Below are 19,798 nucleotides of genomic sequence, written 5' to 3' on the forward strand. Positions count from 1 at the left end.
AAAACTGGGATGCAGCAAGAAAACAAGACTGGTAGAATCTGCCTCGAACTGGAAGCCAATCAGTGTGTGTGTTTGTGTGTGTGCGCGCGCAAGCACGGAGACTGGGAGGGGATGAGGTGGGCTTCCGGGGAGGGAGGGCAGGGGTTCAAAGTGTCACATCAATTTGTGGCTGTGCTGTTTCTGAAAGAGGCTAACCCCCCTGCCACTTAAGTTTAGCACAGCAGTACAAGGCATACTGGCAGACAGCGCACATACAGTTTACACACACACACACACACACACACACACACACACACACACACACACACACACACACACACAGAGTTTAATTGCAGATCAGAGATGAAATGCAAACATACTGATTTGCCAAGAGATGCCCTACTTCAACTGCTTTAAGATGGCCATTATCTGTTTGAGTGTGACAGCAACAAAGCCATAATAAGTAAATAGGACAAAGACATTGTTTCAAAGTATTTGTGCCAACAATGACTGGTATTCTAAGCTGTTCCGAATTCCTTCCAATGTGTGTTCAAGCTGAAGGAAAATAGCCCCAAAGCATCATGCTGACACCACCGTGCTTCACTGCAGCCATGCTGATCTTTTGGTGAAGAGCGGCATTGTTTTTTTGGGGGTGGCGGAATGATGGCAAAAAATTTCAACCATTGTTTAATGAGACCAAAGCACATTTTCACACATGCATTTGGGAAATTGTGCACACTTGTGCATCCACATTATTTCATCTGTTTATTTTCACGTCCTCTCCTGATGACGATTTTGGAAAAAAATGTTTGGTGGTACTGGTCACATTTATGTGAAAAAGTTTTTTCTTTTGGTCTCATTTTTATTTTCTATCAGAAGAACTTTGCATTTGAACATGATTGTGTCGAATTTGTATTGCCACTGAAAATGATATGAATGTCGTTTCTGCAAATCTATCAAAGAATCGTCCAGAAGTGCTGTATGATGGCTGCTGGTAAGAAACCTCAGGGGTGACCTGCAGGGCCTCCAGACCACTTAAACAACTCGTCCCCATTAACAGGCTCCTGGATATCATCATGTTCTCCGGGGAGTAGGTGTGCGCCAACCGAGTATTTACCCTCATGTTTCTTTTTATCTCCCTCAACTTTGCCACGTCCACACGTTGCTCCTCAGTGGGGAAAAAAAAAAATGCTGTGAAGAAAATATGACATCGATTTATTTGTTTCAGTGTTCTCCGGGACGGACTCCTCTCCCTCCTTTTCGCCTGCTTTTTCGCTCCCTCCTTCTCGGCAAACTGAAACCAATTAGCGAGCAGAGCACTTGTAACGGAGAATGTAGGGCAAGCGAGGAGTAATAAAAAAGTATTGACTTTTCAGCGACTGTACGCGGCGTGAAAGGGGTGCCGCGGCCTTGTCCGACATGAAAGGAGCTCCATTAATTTCACTTATTTCACCCGGGCCCCTGTCAGGAGGTCTTAATGCGTCCCTTGCACGCTTTTCGCATGCAGACACCGCTCAGAAAATGCGACGCAGTAGCCTAGCCTGCTTACCAAATGAGATGACATTAAATATCTGAGCAAGATAGTTCATGTGAAAGACAAAAGAGTAATTTCTAATCACCTGATTTGAGACACAAAGCGAGGTCTTTCATACGGAGCTAATTTTTCACCTCCTCCGATTGATTTCTAGTCTCACGTGAAGGCCTGCTTTGGTGGAAATTGACCTACAGTACCAAAACAATGACACTTTTGCTTTAGCTTCTCCTCATTAAGAGCCAATGAACACTAACTACTATTGGCCTAACACTTTCCAGACCAATGCTCTAGTGTGGTTTGTGTGAGGACTTCGAATGATTTGAGCCTTGAGAACACTGCTGGTTTGACTCTTGGGAGGTGTTTGCACAACCAGATTGGAACATAAAACCAAAATGAACTTTTGCCCGTTATGCTTTAAAACATTTTTAAATTGGGTTTTGAAAATGACTGCATGAATATTTTCGTCGAAATGGTGAAAAATGCTGTCTTTGAAAATTTAGAATGTTGCCATACATAATAAGGTCCCAGTTGTGCAGGAGCCAATCCCAGTTGACCAGATAATCGTAAGGCACATAGAGAGACATAGAGACATATATACAAAACAACCATTCACACTCACATTCACCTGAGGCCAAAATAAATAAATAAATACAAAAAAATTGAATGCACACGTGAGACATCAAAATTCCGAAAATGTGACTTTGCCCTGATGTAACATTCTCGCCACATGATAGGGCGTAGAAGAACTCATCCCATAATGCTTCATGGATCAGTGTTTTCCCTTTACTTTTATGTTACAGCTGTTTCTTGTATGCATGTTGATCAGTAAAAGGTTGTGCTTTAACTCCTTAATTTTATTACCGGTATTCAGTAACTATTACTTTTGTTGCATGCACAAACCACGCATCTACCAGACTGGCTGAATTTTGTGTTTTGATCATTGACTTGCGCCTGAAGTTACTCACTTCTGCAGCCTAGAGGCAATTGCCTGCTATTGTCTTCTCTAAAGAGAGACACTATCGAATCGTACGTTTCGCCAACTTTGTTTTTTCTAAAACTAACACGTAAATGTCGAATCGTAATCTTAAGCAGACTACTATATTAAATATAGTAATGTATTAGATTACGAGTTACTTGAAACGGCAGCGATTGCTGACTAACGTCTTACTCAGAAACAACAGTGTTACTTAGTAATGCATTGCGAGCAGCACCATTTAGAAGGGAATATGCTGGCACATGTGTGATTATTCACATCCATTCAGAGACAATGGCTGTGTGTGCGCGCGTATGTGTAGGTGTACTTACAGGAAGGAGTAAAGAGTGAGAGGCTATCTGCAGACAGAAACTAATCAGTGTGTGTGAGATAAGAAAGCAGGTTTTATGGTGTATGGTAATCACCACGCCGACCACCACCACCCCTCTTGGCCTGCCACCACCATGCATAATCACGACGACTTATTCACATGATTGATGAAATATGCGTCTGTGAAATCTGAGCTGCTTTTGTTATCATCCTGTTTTTTCATATATACCACCCCCCCCACCCCCCCCACACCCAATCGTATCCCTCCCCTCATGTCTTTCCATTTCTACCAATCTCTCTTGTCTTGTTCAACCTCTCTGCATATCTCCTCCCGTGCAGGGCACAAAGAGGTCTAGAAACATGTACAAACAAGAAATTACACACACAGCACGGGGTCCCGCTTCAAGCTATGTTCATGCATCACACACACACAGACACACACACACACACACACACACACACACACACACACACAAACAAAATTACTGTTGTCTTCCCATATATTAGGAAAAAAGGAAACAGGAAATTAAAAACAGAAAGATAAGTCAGAAAATAAGACAACACACTGACTTGTCTTCCCATATATTAGGAAAAAAGGAAACATAGGAAATTAAAAACGGAAAGATAAGTCAGAAAATAAGACAACACACTGACTGCCAGGAAGTGTTGGTCAAAGGAAGGTGGAGGGAAATGAGATGGAGAGAGAGAGCCTTTGTCATTGACACTTAATCATATCAATACGGGAACAAAGAGTCACACACTGTACGGTTCAACACACAGAAACGAAAAGGCAGAAAGCACTTGAATACAAAGGAACAGTAAGCCCAATCGGCAAAACTGAGTGGCTACCTGCACCAACAGAGACACTAAGAAAAAGTTGTCTCGGATCGATTTGAGACTTTATAGAGCTCTGATGGAAAATTTTATAAGAAAAGCAACCAGTCATACCATGATTTAATCGAAGGTGGACACAGCAGTTAATTCTGCCGGTCTGTCATTTGTCAGCAGGCAATGGTCTGTCACTATTCCATGCCGAACCGAACTGTAAGCATCAGTCCGTCATCGTTCTTTTCACAGGGTTTCCGTTAGCGCCTCCATCAGGCTGTCAATTGTCAGTCCATTATTCCGTTTAAAAAAAAAAAAAAAAAAATGGAGTGCACTATATATCAGCGTATCTACATCATACGGTGGATGACCAAAGAGCTTTACAAATCCTGACATCCGCTTACAGTATTTGACAACTTAATCTATTGAACTGTTAGGTTCACCAGGAGCACTCTAGTAGCTGGTAACTTAACCAGATTTACGAGTCACAATATAGCCAAACGTACCATCCGTGTGCTTCGTAACTAATCCTTGGAAAAACTGGAACCAAGATGCCATGACTAGCAATGTTGTTTTTTTTCTTTTTCTGCTTCTCTTTCTTCTTCTACTTAGTTTTTTGGCGGATTACGGCTCTTTGATGCACACCATTACCATATAGTCAATACCGTACACTCAAGCAACTCCACTGTATTCACCCCCCCACAAACAAATGCGTTAGATAAGCGATGCGTGTTTCTGTCAGTCATCGGCGAAATGGGCGTCCATGGTGGACACAGCAGTTAATTCTGCCGGTCTGTCATTTGTCAGCAGGCTGGACTCCCCTTCGGACGACAACGGTCCGTCATTATTCCATGCCGAACCGAACTGTAAGCATCAGTCCGTCATCGTTCTTTTCACAGGGTTTCCGTTAGCGCCTCCATCAGGCTGTCAATTGTCAGTCCATTATTCCGTTTAAAAAAAAAAAAAAAAAATGGAGTGCACTATATATCAGCGTATCTACATCATACGGTGGATGACCAAAGAGCTTTACAAATCCTGACATCCGCTTACAGTATTTGACAACTTAATCTATTGAACTGTTAGGTTCACCAGGAGCACTCTAGTAGCTGGTAACTTAACCAGATTTACGAGTCACAATATAGCCAAACATACCATCCGTGTGCATCGTAACTAATCCTTGGAAAAATTGGAACCAAGTTGCCATGACTATCAATGTTGATTTTTTTCTTTTTCTGCTTCTCTTCCTTCTTCTACTCTTAGTTTTTTGGCGGATTACGGCTCTTTGATGCACACCATTACCTACTGTACAGGAAGCGCAAAGTGTTTGCAGATATAGTCAATACCGTACACTCAAGCAACTCCACTGTATTCACCCCCCCACAAACAAATGCGTTAGATAAGCGATGCGTGTTTCTGTCAGTCATCGGCGAAATGGGCGTCCATCATGAAGATTTCACTGAGTGACTGACAAAAACCCATAGAATTTAGTAGAAAATTGCTCAAAAAGTTGAGTAGACTTTATTACAGATAACAAGAAAAATGGCCCGTATTCTGCAATGAAAAAAATGAAAGTGTCTAAAAATAACAAAATAAAATAAAAAAATAAATATTTTCTTTAAATACATGGAAAATGATGTTAATTTTCCTGGTTATTACCTTATAAATCCTAAAATTATGATGAGGCTAAAAAAATCAATTCCCTCAAACTCTCTAAAACTTATTTACAAACAATAAAATACAACATTTGACCTACATTTTAAAGTGGTTATGTCATAAATAGCCTGAAAAAAGTGTTTTTTTTTCTCGTCCATTATTCATTTTTCATTAATTAGTCACACACACACAAAAAAATGACACAAACTTCAAACAACAGCTGTTTGAGACAAACAGAAAAAAATCAAACAAACCCCAAGTAATGGAACAGAGAAATCGGAGATGGAAGGACTCGTAGAATGAAGGCTGCAACAAGGATTTTGTTTCAGAAGAGACTGCACATTGGGGGGAGCGAAATGGGCGTCCATCAGTAAAGGACTGAGATGTCCATCATGAAGATTTCACTGAGTGACTGACAAAAACCCATAGAATTTAGTAGAAAATTGCCCAAAAAGTTGAGTAGACTTTATTACAGATAACAAGAAAAATGGCCCGTATTCTGCAATGAAAAAAATGAACGTGTCTAAAAATAACAAAATAAAATAAAAAAATAAATATTTTCTTTAAATACATGGAAAATGATGTTAATTTTCCTGGTTATTACCTTATAAATCCTAAAATTATTATGAGGCTAAAAAAATCTAGTCCCCTCAAACTCTCTAAAACTTATTTACAAACAATAAAATACAACATTTGACCTACATTTTAAAGTGGTTATGTCATAAATAGCCTGAAAAAAGTGTTTTTTTTTCTCGTCCATTATTCATTTTTCATTAATTAGTCACACACACACAAAAAAATGACACAAACTTCAAACAACAGCTGTTTGAGACTAGACAAACAGAAAAAAATCAAACAAACCCCAAGTAATGGAACAGAGAAATCGGAGATGTAAGGACTCGTAGAATGAAGGCTGCAACAAGGATTTTGTTTCAGAAGAGACTGCACATTGGGGGGAAAGAGGGGCAGAGACTGACGTTTAGATTAAGATTGGAGCTGGTGAATTAAGGACCTCAGCCTCCAAGGTGCTGTTACACATCAATAATGAGAAACTGGAAAAAAGAGGAGGGGTGTGGGGATCTTGCCTTTGCTCCTTTGAACACACCTTAGATTAAATATGCACAATTCCAATGCAAAATGGGATTGGAACCCGCGAGGCCCGAGTGTACGTCCAATCCCCTGCGCTGGAGTTGTTTCAGGCGGGGTTAACAGGCTCATCAGTCAACACAGGCTGCTTAACACAGGACATCAATGCCATTTGCACATTTAAGTGTTTGTGATTGCTTCGCTTTGCAGGTCCCACTGACGCCGTGACTTCGCCCCCCCCAACACTCCCTGTGCTGACTGGCAATAACTCACACATGCGAGCATGCATGAACGTGCACATACTGTATAATCCATCTATGTACTAGCCAATGTAAAAATGGGGTCTTCCCATAAACAGTTTGAGTACCAAGTAAAAAAAAAACAAAACAACAAAAAAAAAGACAAAAACAGACATTGCAAAGAACAGACACACTGCTGTATTGTATATGAGCCTTCTATCTGCCTTAAGCGAGTGTGAGGCATTTGACAGCACATACTGTAACATGTGCTACACATGCCTTTAAACTCTTGAGACAAGGGGAGGAAAGTGTGAGAGGTCAGCGAAAAAGTTGCAAGTGGAGAGGAGATGAGGAAATGAGAAGAAAAAGTTTTTTTATTATCAATGCATTTGTGGAATATGAATTAAGTGGCAAAATCCACCCATTTTTATCCAAGCTCAAAAAACAGGTGAGCAGTGATGGTCGTTTCATGGGTCCTTGGGCACTGTGATGTCATTTTCAACTGAGAGCAAGTGGCAAAATGGCACCCCCTTGAGATGGATAACAATGGGTAGATTTTGCTGCCTAATTCATATTCCACAAGTGAGTTGAGTTGAGAATTTCATGTTTAGACTCGTGCGAGTGCGTAGAGCATATTACCGGTAGTGTAAAGCACATTTTTGGGACTTAACTTCCCTTTCAAGGCACAAAAATGCTTAATTGCTGGCCGAAAGACAGCTCACAGTTATAAAATCTCTTCAAATGGGTTGCTTTTAGCAAAAGGCAACTCGGTACTCATGAGGCATCGTCCCAGCCAAAATCTATCGGAAAAATATACTTCTAAAGTTTTGTGTTCTGACCATCGATTTCAACATACAGTTAAAAATAAATAAAGTTGAATGCCCTCCCGAGACACCGTAATAACCAAGATGCCTCCAAAGATTGACAGTCCAACCAAATTTTTTCAGGATAATCTTTTAAAAACAAAAACAATATCCACAAAAAGTTGCGTGAAGTGAACCCTAAGACTGACGGTGTCACACGCCAAAGTTGTGTTCTTTTTACACTCATGTGACATGAATTAAGATTACAATATTTATTAAAACACTGCCTGTATAGTTAAAGGCTTTATGCCGGCAGCAATTTTTAGTCTTGATTTTTTTTTTTTCTCAGATTAAAAAGTTGTAGTGGATGGGCCATCATTCGCCACAATGTAGTTAGCGACTGAGTGCGGCCGTCACGTGCTGCAATGTAATCGTTAACAGGGCATCGGGGGGATGTCTGCGAGCGGCCATGATGGCCCAGAGCCACCCATAATTATACCAGCCGTTCGGGAAAATTAACATTTTTCCCCAACTTCCTGCACGCCACTCAACCCCGAGTTACAACCTAATCTGTCCTTGCCGTGGTCAACATCTTAGAGCATAACTTCAGTATTGAACTCTTATTATGTCATCCATTCGCTCATTTGACAAGGAAGCATCACTCTTAATCACTTAATTGAGATGGCATACTTTAAATCCTGCACGTGCATGCTTGGCTGTGATCGTTCTCCTGCACGCTGAAGGGCCTCTCAGGGTAAAATGCCGCCATAATGGAGGCGAAGTGTGGGCTAATTGAAAAACACACACTCCTGAGTGGGAAGGAGAATGGCAGGGGGAATGTTTTATGACTGTGCAAATGAAGGGGCTGCAGAGTTTTACGCATGCTGTAAAATTGTTATGGAGAATTAACGTTCTTTCTTTCCCACCACAGTAACCTATACACTTATGCAGCATAACGGATGATAGATGGACACATGCGATAGATAACAGGAAATGCATCGAGTTCCAGGCACACTGGGAACTTCAAGCATGAGCTGACCCTTCTTGTCCTCCCAATATACATTATCCGCACTTGTATGTCATTTCCAGGTATTAATTGCAGAGGAATATTGCTCACATTAAAAGGAACCTGCATACATTAGTTGCGGTGATAATAATTCTGGCAAGAAACTGGGAGCAAAAGGGTTTTCCACCTCTTTGGAACGTGCGGTCTTAACTACTGCCAACTACAACCCCAAGAATAAACTTTTACATTAATGCAGCTGTGTAAATCAAAAGCGACCATTATTAGGGTTGTAGCGACAGACTTTTCTCTTTCATTGGATCTCACTACACTTTGCAGGTTTACCATACGGTGGCCAATGAGTGTATATGTAGGCTGGCAAAGATTTCCTCGCGTATGCTCCAGTTGAAGATTGCATATCTTGGCGTTGCAAGTGTTTTGATGTGCATTTCAGCCACGGTTCTGGTCAGACGCTAGCGTTTCAAAGTTGTGATGAGTGCCAGTCTAATATGAGGGGAAAGATACGCTGGGAGCGCAAGCAAACACAGACGTGACCACTCAGTCTAGTGTATTTGATTTGCACGTGGCCTCCTAATTAGCTATCTTTTATGGTTACAGGCAGGACTGCTGGTGACATGGCTAATAACACAGCCACAAAATTAGCCTGGACAACGAAGGCTTTCCCATAACCGCATTTGAAATTACTCATTACTCATACGACTTGTAACCACAAACAAAACAACTAGCATGCAATGCTATCTATCATCAGAGGTCCAGTATTTGTTGTTGCCTGTCCTCATTTTAACTCAGCTTACTTTTCTCTTTAAGGCCAATATGTAGCAATGTTCCTTACAAATAATAAAAGCAGCGTTTGACTTTGGATACATAATTTGTCTTCAGCTTTTTTACAAAACTTTGTATGATCTCCCCTTTATGTATGCTCAGAGACGCAAATTTAAGCACAGTCCACTCAAACACCCTGCAATTAAAATGAAGAAAGAAGCCCTAAACTTAACATCGAGTGAAACAAAATGGCTCTTCATCAGCTGATCTATTTTGCTCAACTATGTTGTAGTTTTTGTGTATTCTAAAGTACAATGGTATAGAAAGGAAATACAATTAGAAATCACACAATTCTAATCCAAAAACATCTCTGTTCACGACTGTTCGACTTTGGATTTGTTGTATGTGCACAAAACTAATGACCCAAAGTGGATGGGCAATAATGAAAATTTGACGTTTTATGTCTACAAATCATCATTCAGTAAAGGCAGCACACTGAAGTAGTGGATTACACGTGTGCCTCACAGTCAGGAGATGTAGGTTCAAGTCTCAGTTATAACATTTCCGTGTGGAGTTACAGGACCATGTTTTTGTGGATTTCTCAGGGTGCTATGCTTTCCCCCTACAGTCCGAAAACATACTTCATGAAACTAAGAAAGTAAGTGATTGAGTATAAGTGAAGATTTCACCCAGAATTATCTTGCATTGGCTCCCGAGGGACAAGCGCTATAGAGCAATAGACAGGAGGAAAGTTGGGAAAGTAGTGTTCGACCAGTTGTTCCCACTGCAGATAACTACAGTCAAGATGAGTGGCCAATAGTCCTTGGAAAACCGAGTTTCAATATGATGTTCCTAAAGGGCAAGGGCCGAGGTCAGAATTTTCATCCGTTATTGTAATTTGCATTTGAGGTCATAAAATAGAAGAGTGCCGACTTACAAGAAAGTGATCGTTAGAGTGGGACCCGTGTAATGAGGGCAAGGTCACATGGACGATAGAGGAAGGGCGAGCACCCCTCGGCCTAAGATGGGGGTGCCATTGAATTCCTGGAGAGGTGGGGACTGTCATCAGTGTGATTATGTGTGGATGGCTGTAAGTCGTGACAGGGCACACCACATTAACACTGACAGCCTTTCTTGCTGTGACACAGATGGGTATGGTAAATAAAGGTCCAGGAGTCATGAGCTATTTCCAGAGCTGTGATGGCCAAGCCAGAGAGGCAGAGTATGCAGCTAGCAAAAATTGGGATATGCTAATGATGGGACTTCAGGCTACAAAGCAAGGCTTTAGGTGATGATTACAAGCAGAGCAGGGTAACGTGGCAGGGCGGGTGATAGGGCTTCGGCTGGGATTTGAAAATAATTAGGAGCGTGGCTGGATACCATAGCCAAATAATGTGGCTGCGGGGGAGGCATGGCCCCGGCACAGTATGAAGATGATGAGTATCAAGGCTGAGCTGTCCACTCCATCGGCCCTCTGAGCTGTGACAAAGCTCTGCTGGCTGCGGCTGTAGCTGGGGGTGCTTCCAACGATAGGCCTTACGCACTAATTACCACACAGGCAGAGAAGAGAGCGCAAATAGAGGTAGAGAGGCACACAAGGATGAAGCAACAGACCGAAATGTGCTCAGAAGGGCTCTGACTGCCAGCAATATAACAGAAGTGGGCCAAAAATGGGAAAACAATATAGTCGCGGGAGGGATATTTAGGGATTCTATGGGGATGTTTGTTTAATGACACGTTTGCTAATCAGCGACTAGCTTTGCAGTTAGCAAACAGCATGAGTTGAAATCCTTCATATACTTTCAATCGTTCCCCTTTTGTTCAAGTCACTTTTGAAATACTGTACACCGCATTGTGATTCCAGTCTCTTGTCATAAATCGGAGGGCACCATCTTCCCATTGGTCAATGCCGAAGAATCGATTGATGAACGGTCTCACGACCAATCGTAGTTTATGTCAGGCTACACGGGCTACTGCGCGTCAAGACAACTCAAAATTGGCTACAGACACTACGTTCGTCTGCGACACGTCTGTCGGCTCAAAATCGGGCTACATGCATGGAATCTGACTTTGGCATTGATCAAAACCTCAATCAGTGGGTGCTGGTCGATGCCTTAGTTTCCCCATAATCTTAGCCTTTGGCTTGTTTTACACAAACCCAAATTGATTCATTGGGCAGGTGTGCACAAAGTAAATTTGGTCCATTCAGGTTTGTGCATTTTGCCAAATGGTGATGTGTCTACAGACAGTAAACTGTTGAGATTGCAGTTCACATCGGAAGGTAGATATGTATCCAGATCCATAAATATTCGGACATCGGAACAATTTTTATCATTTGAAATCTGAACACTATTTAAATTTAAATTGATTTAAAATGAATTGAACAAGATGTGCTTAATGTGTACACAATTTGATTTTGTAGAAATGAATACAATAAATATAATCTTGCTATAAATAAATGAATATGATCAATACAACATTCACTTTTTTACATCAATAATTTTAATATTTTAGTCAGAGTGGACTGTGCCTCTTTTCTTCTGTGCACTTTAATTTCAGAATGGTGTCTTAAAAGATGCATTTCAGAGGCGATTTTTTTCTTTCTGTATTTTATGAAGCCTGTATAGACCACCTCATCAAAACAGACCATACTCGTCCAGCCATAGTGTTCAGCTGCAAGAGACCCCATTCACCCACCCACTCAATCCCCATTCTTATTTATCTCCACTTCCTGGGGCCGTGTTAGTTCATTCCCGTGTCGCTGCTTTCTCTCCTTCTCTTGCTCTTCTCTCTCTCTTTCTCCTCGCTTGTTTCAATCCTTGTTTCTGGGCAATTGGGTCTGGGCGCTGCTGGTAGTGGGGGGTAAGAGGTTGGGCTGGAACTGCTGGGAACTTTGTGTGTGTGCATGCACATATATGTATGCGTGCGCTTGCTGGAAAGTGAGCTAATAAAGGACGGTGATCCATGAAAGGCCTTGAGCAAAGACACAGTCAATTACCTAATGCCTGGACCAGACCGCAGGGCCCACGTGCACACAGCTCCTTCTCCGACATGCAGACACACACACACATACACACACAGCCATGCATACACCTCATTTACGTATACATGGAGAGGGGGCAATGGAGGGCATAACTGGGAATTGTGTTGGCGTGTGTGGGTGGGTGTACATATGCGTGTGATAGAGAGCGGCGATTTATTAAATTGCTGTCACTTTTGACAAATTTGTGCAACTCAAATTGAAAGGGCTTGACTGCACCAAGAGTCTGTTTTTCCATCTTTTTATGTGAAGGAAGAATATTGTGTTACACTTGAGGCGGGAGCCCTGGCAACCTCTCAGTCAACCCCAATCTATTGCTTATATCTATATGAACTGAATGTTAAGCGCAAAGCTGGCAATGGCCTGCTATCCGCACAATCCATCTGAGGGCAGTGTGGTAGGTATCTCATCTCCAATAATGACTTATGAAGTTCTCCAAATACATACACTAAATAACCCTTAATGTGATGTATTTAAAATGGACGACCTACCTTCTGTTGATGTCAGTGTATGAGCAGTTGAGCACTATGCAAAGGTCTGAACATTGCTGGGATGAAGAATGCCAATGCTGTTGTGGTCCAAATGGTGGTGCATACTCTCTGGTTCGCTGGTTGACCAACAGTCAGACAGATTGAAAAAAAAAAAATAGGACATGAGATGAATCAATGTACTGTACACTGTATATGGGCCAATCCACCGGATCGGTAACATGACACTCAGGACTCTATTTTGGTGGACAGGCAAAGGCGCGCTGAGCGTAGAAACTGCTGCATCTTCGTTTATGTCAGGGCACGTGTAATTTACCATGTTTGGGAATTTGGCAGACAACACCATGCCATGCTGGGTGTTCCGATCGGACCCTAGGTTTTTTTCTTTTACACTTAGTCACAGGCAGTGGTTTCTAATATTTTCTATATTTGTTATCATCCCTCTCAAAAATAGACTAAGATGTGATCTAACTCACCGGCTGTTAGTACACCTGGCATAGCTACAAGTCACTCACTGATTTTCTATGTCAGACACTCGCATCTTTATCCGCGCAGCTTCAGTTGTGTGATTGAAGCGGCGCTAAATACCAAAGAAGAATATAGTGGTGAGAAAACTGGGTGGTCTTTTGTTCTGTTGCCAGGGAAATTACAGCGTACGCGAGATCAAGCTGAGGGTTAATACGAGCACTTCACACACAGCAGAGTAGATTAGTCTGTGAGTAGTAATGAGGTTCTAATCAAGTGTTTAACAAAGTCACAAATACACCGCAGCGACACTTGTTACATACATACTCACACACACTGATCTTAATTACACGGAAAAGCCTGTGACACTGTTAATAAGAAATGGGGACTAAAGCAGTGTTAAAATAATCACCAGGCATATCCTCATGACGTTTCCGAAGGATGTGTTCATTTGTTACTTAATGTGGAATGAATGTGCTTGTGTTAAGTATAGAGATATTTTCACACGTCAGCACCCACATTACACACACCCACACATTTTTTCCCCTTTGTTTTAAAGATAATAATCCACACGTTAAAGATACAATCATGGATTTTTAGAAAATGTCATTTTTTAGTGGCAGTTTGTAATGGTGTTGTACTTGAGTGCAACATACGGAGGCGTGTTTCTAATCTATTGGCCCTGAAGGGGTGTGACAGTCAAACTGAGCGATATCACAGGGTCTCTGATGGATGAAGAAAGCACAATCTGAGTATTTTCAAACTCTTTTGAAGGCTATGTTAAACTGGCTGTTGGATCAAAATTAATTACACAATATTTGAGGAATTTACATACAATTTATGGAAAACTGGATGACAGACAAACTAATTTTGCATTCTTTACAAAATGTTTCCTGAGAAAATAAAGCAACTGTTGTTCATGCCTGTGGCATTTTTCAGACCTGTTGAATGGCACATATAAGAATTGTCAACTGTCAGGCAAATAAAGGCCTTGATTTTGGAAAATTAAATTTAAGACTTTTTGTTAAGGATCTGTGGATGCCTTGTATTATTGTTGTATGATTAGATCATTTCGACACAGCTTTTATTGGCTCTAATTAGACAATGCAGTCTATCTTATGCCAAAGATTTAAACCTCACCTCATGCTGCCCTGAATAGAATGCTCATGTTCTCCCAATACTTGCGTGTGGTCTGTTTTGGTACTCTGGCTTCCTCCCATATTCCAAAACATGTATGTTAGCTTAACTGAAAACTCAATTTGTCCGTATTTGTGAATGTGAGTGATTGTTTGTCTATACGTGTCGGGTCTCGGCCTGGCGAGCAGCCCAAAGTGTACCCGGCCCCAAATCAGCTGGGATAAGCTCCAGCTCACCTGCGACCGATATAAAAAAAAAATGGATGGAGTCAAGCTAATGTTGTAGTCCAGGAAAGAAAAAAAAATACTTGCTTGACTGACCTTGTGCCACTGTAGGCTCGCAAATCATTCTGAGCCTCGTCCAAGTGTGCGCACGAGCTGTGCAGACCCGCGAAAAGCTCAGGAAAATGTACACTTGGCTCCCACATCTCCCCAGGGTCTCTGATCCGGACCTTAAATAACCAAAGAGAGTTACGAGTATCAGTTAATGATAATTGCTAATTTCAGTTTCAGCTTCTCCTCTCTGTCTTTGTCAGATCTCTCTGCCACAGGTGGTGAAGGTTTTACAGCTAAAAGCAGAAGCCAATCGCTCCTCCTTTTGTGACACAGACACCACGGGAGAGGCAGAGAGGGGGAAAAAAGATAAGAATACAGTACTTCTAAGGTAGTCTTAAAGAAGTGAGCAATGAAAGAAACATAAGTGGTGCCATTGTGGGAGCAAGATAAAGAAATGACACGCTGAGCTGTATGTATGCTGAGCTTCAACTTCCGTCATCATTTAATCACAATTGCTGCATCATCACACCTTTGAAACGTAATTGCCAAGCAAATGAATACGGTAGGGTGGCCTGGTGATCGAGTGGTTAGCGACCTCACAGTGCGGAGGTACCGTGTTCAATTTCAGCTGCGGCCTCCCTGTGTGGAGTTTGCATGTTCTCCCCGGGTCTGCGTGGGTTTTCTCTGGGTACTCCGGTTTCCTCCCACATTCCAAAAACATGCACGGCAGGCTAATGGAGCACTCTAAATTGTCCCAAGGTGTGTGTGTGTGAGCACAGATGGTTGTTCGTCTGTGTGTGCCCTGCGATTGGCTGGCAACCGGTTCAGGGTGTCCCCTGCCTACTGCCTGAAGACGGCTGGGATAGGCTCCAGCACCCCCCGCGACCCTTGTGAGGATAAAGCGGATCAGAAAATGGATGGATGGATGGATGGATGGATGGATACTGTAATCGTTTAGAAATGTTGATTCTCAATAGCCTACATTTTGTCAAGATTATAAACGACTTGAAAAGAAATACATATGATATAAAAATGACATAATAATGTTTGAATAACTTTGTTCAAGCTCCAAATCCAAAATTCGCCAGCGCAAATGGATGTGCTTGCACAAACGTGTAACTTGTGCAAATGTTCAATTCGACAGTGCAGCACAGATTAAGGAGATAGTACATGCTGTTGCTTTGCGGAGGTGACCTTGTTGGCTTTGAAAAAGGCGGTTTGGCGGGGGGGGGGGTAGATACAGAGGAAGGGACAGGTGTGGGGCAACCTGTCCTTGCTCCTATCGCCATGGGATCAGTGGCCTGGCCTGACCATTTGCACAACCTCCACCTCAACCTTATCCATCACTACCAGATAGTTATCACGGTAGTTAGGGGTGAATGGGGTAAAAGCAGAAGAAAGAAAGCGGGTCTGTCTGCACTAATAAGACAGAATACAGCAAACTGCAGCAACTTATCCTAGTTTAGATTTCCATTCCGTTCAATGTTTTGAAAGTCAGTTATTACACCTCTACAAGTGAAAAAGTGACACGCACCTTTGCCACTCACCCTTGTATTATGTCTTTGATGTTAATCTTAAACGTAAAGACAATCAAACACATTGGGAGCTAAATCAGATGGATGCATTGAAAATACAACAAAAACAACACAATAATTATTACCAATTAACATAAATTGGGCTTTTCCAACGTGTCACCCGTGCATGCAATAGTGACAGAGCTGCACACTAACAATGTTCAATCAGAGATTGTTCACGTCTCTGCAGTTATCCACGAGAGAGCTGTGTGCCATGTTTCAATGATGCCATTCTTCTTTGAAATGAGTTTTCAAGCATCTCTGCCTTCAACGGGAATAATTCCCCATTGGGCAAGGCAAGTATGTTGGGGTCTCAAATCATGAGAAAGACACTCTAAAATTATTGCTCTCGTATCTGCAGGGATTAGTTTTACTTTCGCTTCATCTCCCATTCTTCTATTGATGACTACACATAAAAAGTCAAGTCTCTGATTTCTACAAATCATTTTGGACAGGTGTGGCACGGGCCAAGAAAAAATATATATTTTGGAATCCTCAGTTCATCATTGTGTCAAAGGTCAGGTGCTTTGCAGTACAGGACTATAGTTGCATTACAAATAAAACAATAACTTGTGTGGTCCAACTATTATTTGATGAACTGACGACTAATCGATTCTCAAATGTATTGATAATTGTTTTTGATGATCGATGAATTGTTTAGACAGCTTTTTAAATTTCAGTTTCTCAACAGTAAATATTGTCCGATTTCTACACTATGCCATGAAAGCCAACCGATTATCGTTGTTTGAATCAAAACAAAACATTTGCTTTGACAGTGATCAACATTTGTGCGTATTTTATGACATGTTATGGACCACACGATTAACTGAATCATAGTTACTTCATGTTTGTGTACTGTCAATTTGAAATAATGTCATATTATTTGAAAACCGATTTTACAGATTAATCGACAAAATGATTGACTGATTAATCGAAGATTGATATAATCATTAGTTGCAGCCCTAATTCAAATTCACAACCACCCCTAGGAAGTGGTCTTTTGTGGACAATACAACTAAGCTTGGAGGGAGGAATTTACTACGATGCGTATTTGGTCAGAGGGGGTTTTGGTGGAGGACAGCGATGTGCACCTTCGATTGAAGACCATCTTACCTGCTGTTTTGTGCTAGGTGTGCGGGAAGGTATGGGCCTGGGGGAACAGCCAGCTCTTGTTTTGCTCCTCGGGGATTCAACAGTCTCATGAAAACTGGGGAGTGTAGGAGCTGCAGGTGTCAGAGGAGTGCAGTCCCTCGGGACAAGCTTGGTGGGGGCCTGGTACTTGACCTGCCTCAGTAGTAACTCCATCTCATGGGGGGCCAGCCTGAATGGAGAGTTGAAGACCCCTGGGCACTAAAGGGCAAGAGATGGGAAACTCTATTAAAGCGATAGACCTCATCTTCACATTACTTTATATGAGCAAATGACACTGATTCGCATCCACTTTTCCCAATTTCACAAAAACACACAACGTGGTATAATGAACACGTGTTCAAAAATTCCATTACACACAAGCATAACCACACACATATATACACAAGATCTGAAGTGGATTTATTCCAGAAGGCCTGAGTAAGAATTATTCACATCACAGTGATCCTTGTGCATGCATGTTAATTACCAGACCAAAGCTTTGAGTTGCAGGACTCTACTTTATATGCTAATAATGCCACAAGATTTTTAGGACACTCCGAAAATGAGAAAAGGGTTTAAGTGGGAAATGAGGATGACCGTGTCTCAGCGCTTTTCAAAATAACATTTAGAGACCAGTTGATTAGTAAAGGTTTGTTTAACATTGCCGGGGATTTAGTCTGTATTTGTAAAATAAAGTCCATTAACTTCAGTTAATAGAGAGCTTGGCAATATCGGATCGGAGAATGCGTGTCCCTTACCTGAGCAAAACTATCTTATGTCATTTAACAAATTTACTGTCACTTCACTAAATTACAATGGAATGAATGAATGAATGAATACGAATCCTACAAACAGAATTTGCATCTTGACTGAAAACCATAAAAACTGCATCATTTCCACACGCATAGAGCAGCACACATTCACACACAAAATAATCCCAAACATCGTCATTTACTGTAGTCATGTCTGACATGAACTGCTAGTGGTGTGGGACATGTTTCAGAGACAACCCCCCAAAACAACCCCCAGAAAGCTCACAAACATTGTCACTTGCCACAAATACAGAAACACGTTCACACAAGCGCAGACACACTTAATCCCACAGTAGCAACGAGCAAGCTATGGGAAGAGCAATGATGTTGACCCCAAGAACACAGCATCTCTGTCTCTGTCAGAGGGACTTGGGGGCCTTTTGGTAAGATGTGAGTGTGTGTGTGTGTGTGTGTGTGTGTGCCGGGGTCCAAGAAGTGCAGAAGGATGAACTGTGTGGGAGAGCCATCTATTCATTGCTGACAAGGTCAGAGCTATGAAGGGAAAGAGTCCCCCACCATATGCAGAAAAAGAGAGAGAATATACTGTAGTATACAGCAATGCTGCTCAACCTTCGCCTTTTTTTTTTTTTTTTTTTTTACATCTTAAAAGCTTTTGTGTAAAATAGAAATTTTGTTTTTTGGTGTGTTCAGCATTTACAAATTCACTGGGTGTTTACTTCAGAGAAAAAGTTCTTCTTCTCCCACAATTCTCTGCTGGCCTGTTGTCTCTCAATGGATTCTGTTACAAAGTTGATGTGTGGCTAGAGCTCGAGATCGTAACTCTTCCTTTCCCTTACCTAATCTGCTCCCTGTGAACTCTGTACATCTCGGGACCGAACCAAATCTGAATAGCTAGTATTACTGCAGTCTCGATTTGGGGTTATGCTGAAGGTGGGTGACACGATGAACTGGTCGCCAGCCAATTGCAGGACACAAACAAACAACCATTCACACTCACACGGACACCGACAGACAATTTAGGATCTGTGTTTAACCTACCATGCATGTTTTTAGAATCTGGCCTGCAATTGAGTACATGAAACTGTTTATGGAGAACATGGAATACCCATTTGCTCTGCTCATGATCAAGCCAACACATTGTGACCGTGCGCACGTGTGTGTCTCCGACAAACCCGTTTGGTGCTGAGTAGGTGGTGCCACCTGTAAGCTTGATAGAGTTTGGCTTTCTGTTCCTTCACTTTTTTCAGACAGACTCTCTCTTTCTTCTGGAGCTCTTCAAGTTGATCCATCTCTCCCCTAAAAACAAATGGATACCACTGATTGGGCTTCAAAACCCATTTCAAACCAGCATTTTTATATCGATGTTCTTTTGGAGATTTGAATTCAATCACATTCAACATCTCAAAATCATTAGGACAAAATGTTTCCATGCATGCATATTGTTTAAATATAAGCTTTGTTATTCATGCATTATAATTATGAAAGTAGAGGAAAACTGGCTTCCATTTTAAGGACTAAATATAAAGATTTGAGCACATATAGTACGATTAATGTGGATCCGTGTCTGTGTATTTATCATGCAGCCTTTGGTGGTAATTCCCTGAAGTGTCCTTCAGATGAATGAAAAAGCGGCTGATAATAAGAGGCTGGGACAGCAGAGGCACCGTGGGAGAAAAACAAGAGAACGGGGAAGGGTGGGGGATGGGG

General features: G+C 41.7%; 1 protein-coding gene across 3 annotated transcripts in view; it reads right to left on the minus strand.

Moving 5' to 3' along the window:
- spata17 (spermatogenesis associated 17) overlaps positions 1–19,798 on the minus strand; it is a 56,072-nt gene that overhangs the window by 2,292 nt on the left and 33,982 nt on the right. For 2 of the 3 annotated variants that reach the window (XM_019890808.1, XM_019890798.1), the window contains exons 6-9: positions 19,264–19,387; positions 17,301–17,537; positions 14,659–14,789; positions 12,740–12,855 (exon numbers count right to left, since the gene is read on the minus strand). In XM_019890808.1, the coding sequence (XP_019746367.1) occupies positions 12,774–12,855; positions 14,659–14,789; positions 17,301–17,537; positions 19,264–19,387 (574 nt within the window). In that variant the 3' untranslated portion in view covers positions 12,740–12,773. Of the gene's footprint in view, positions 1–12,739; positions 12,856–13,953; positions 14,575–14,658; positions 14,790–17,300; positions 17,538–19,263; positions 19,388–19,798 lie in introns of those variants that run through there. The other variant, XM_019890818.1, reaches the window with a different exon arrangement.

This window comes from Hippocampus comes, unplaced genomic scaffold (genome assembly GCF_001891065.2).
Source record: "Hippocampus comes isolate QL1 unplaced genomic scaffold, H_comes_QL1_v1.1 scaffold275, whole genome shotgun sequence".
Classification (NCBI taxonomy): domain Eukaryota; kingdom Metazoa; phylum Chordata; class Actinopteri; order Syngnathiformes; family Syngnathidae; genus Hippocampus; species Hippocampus comes.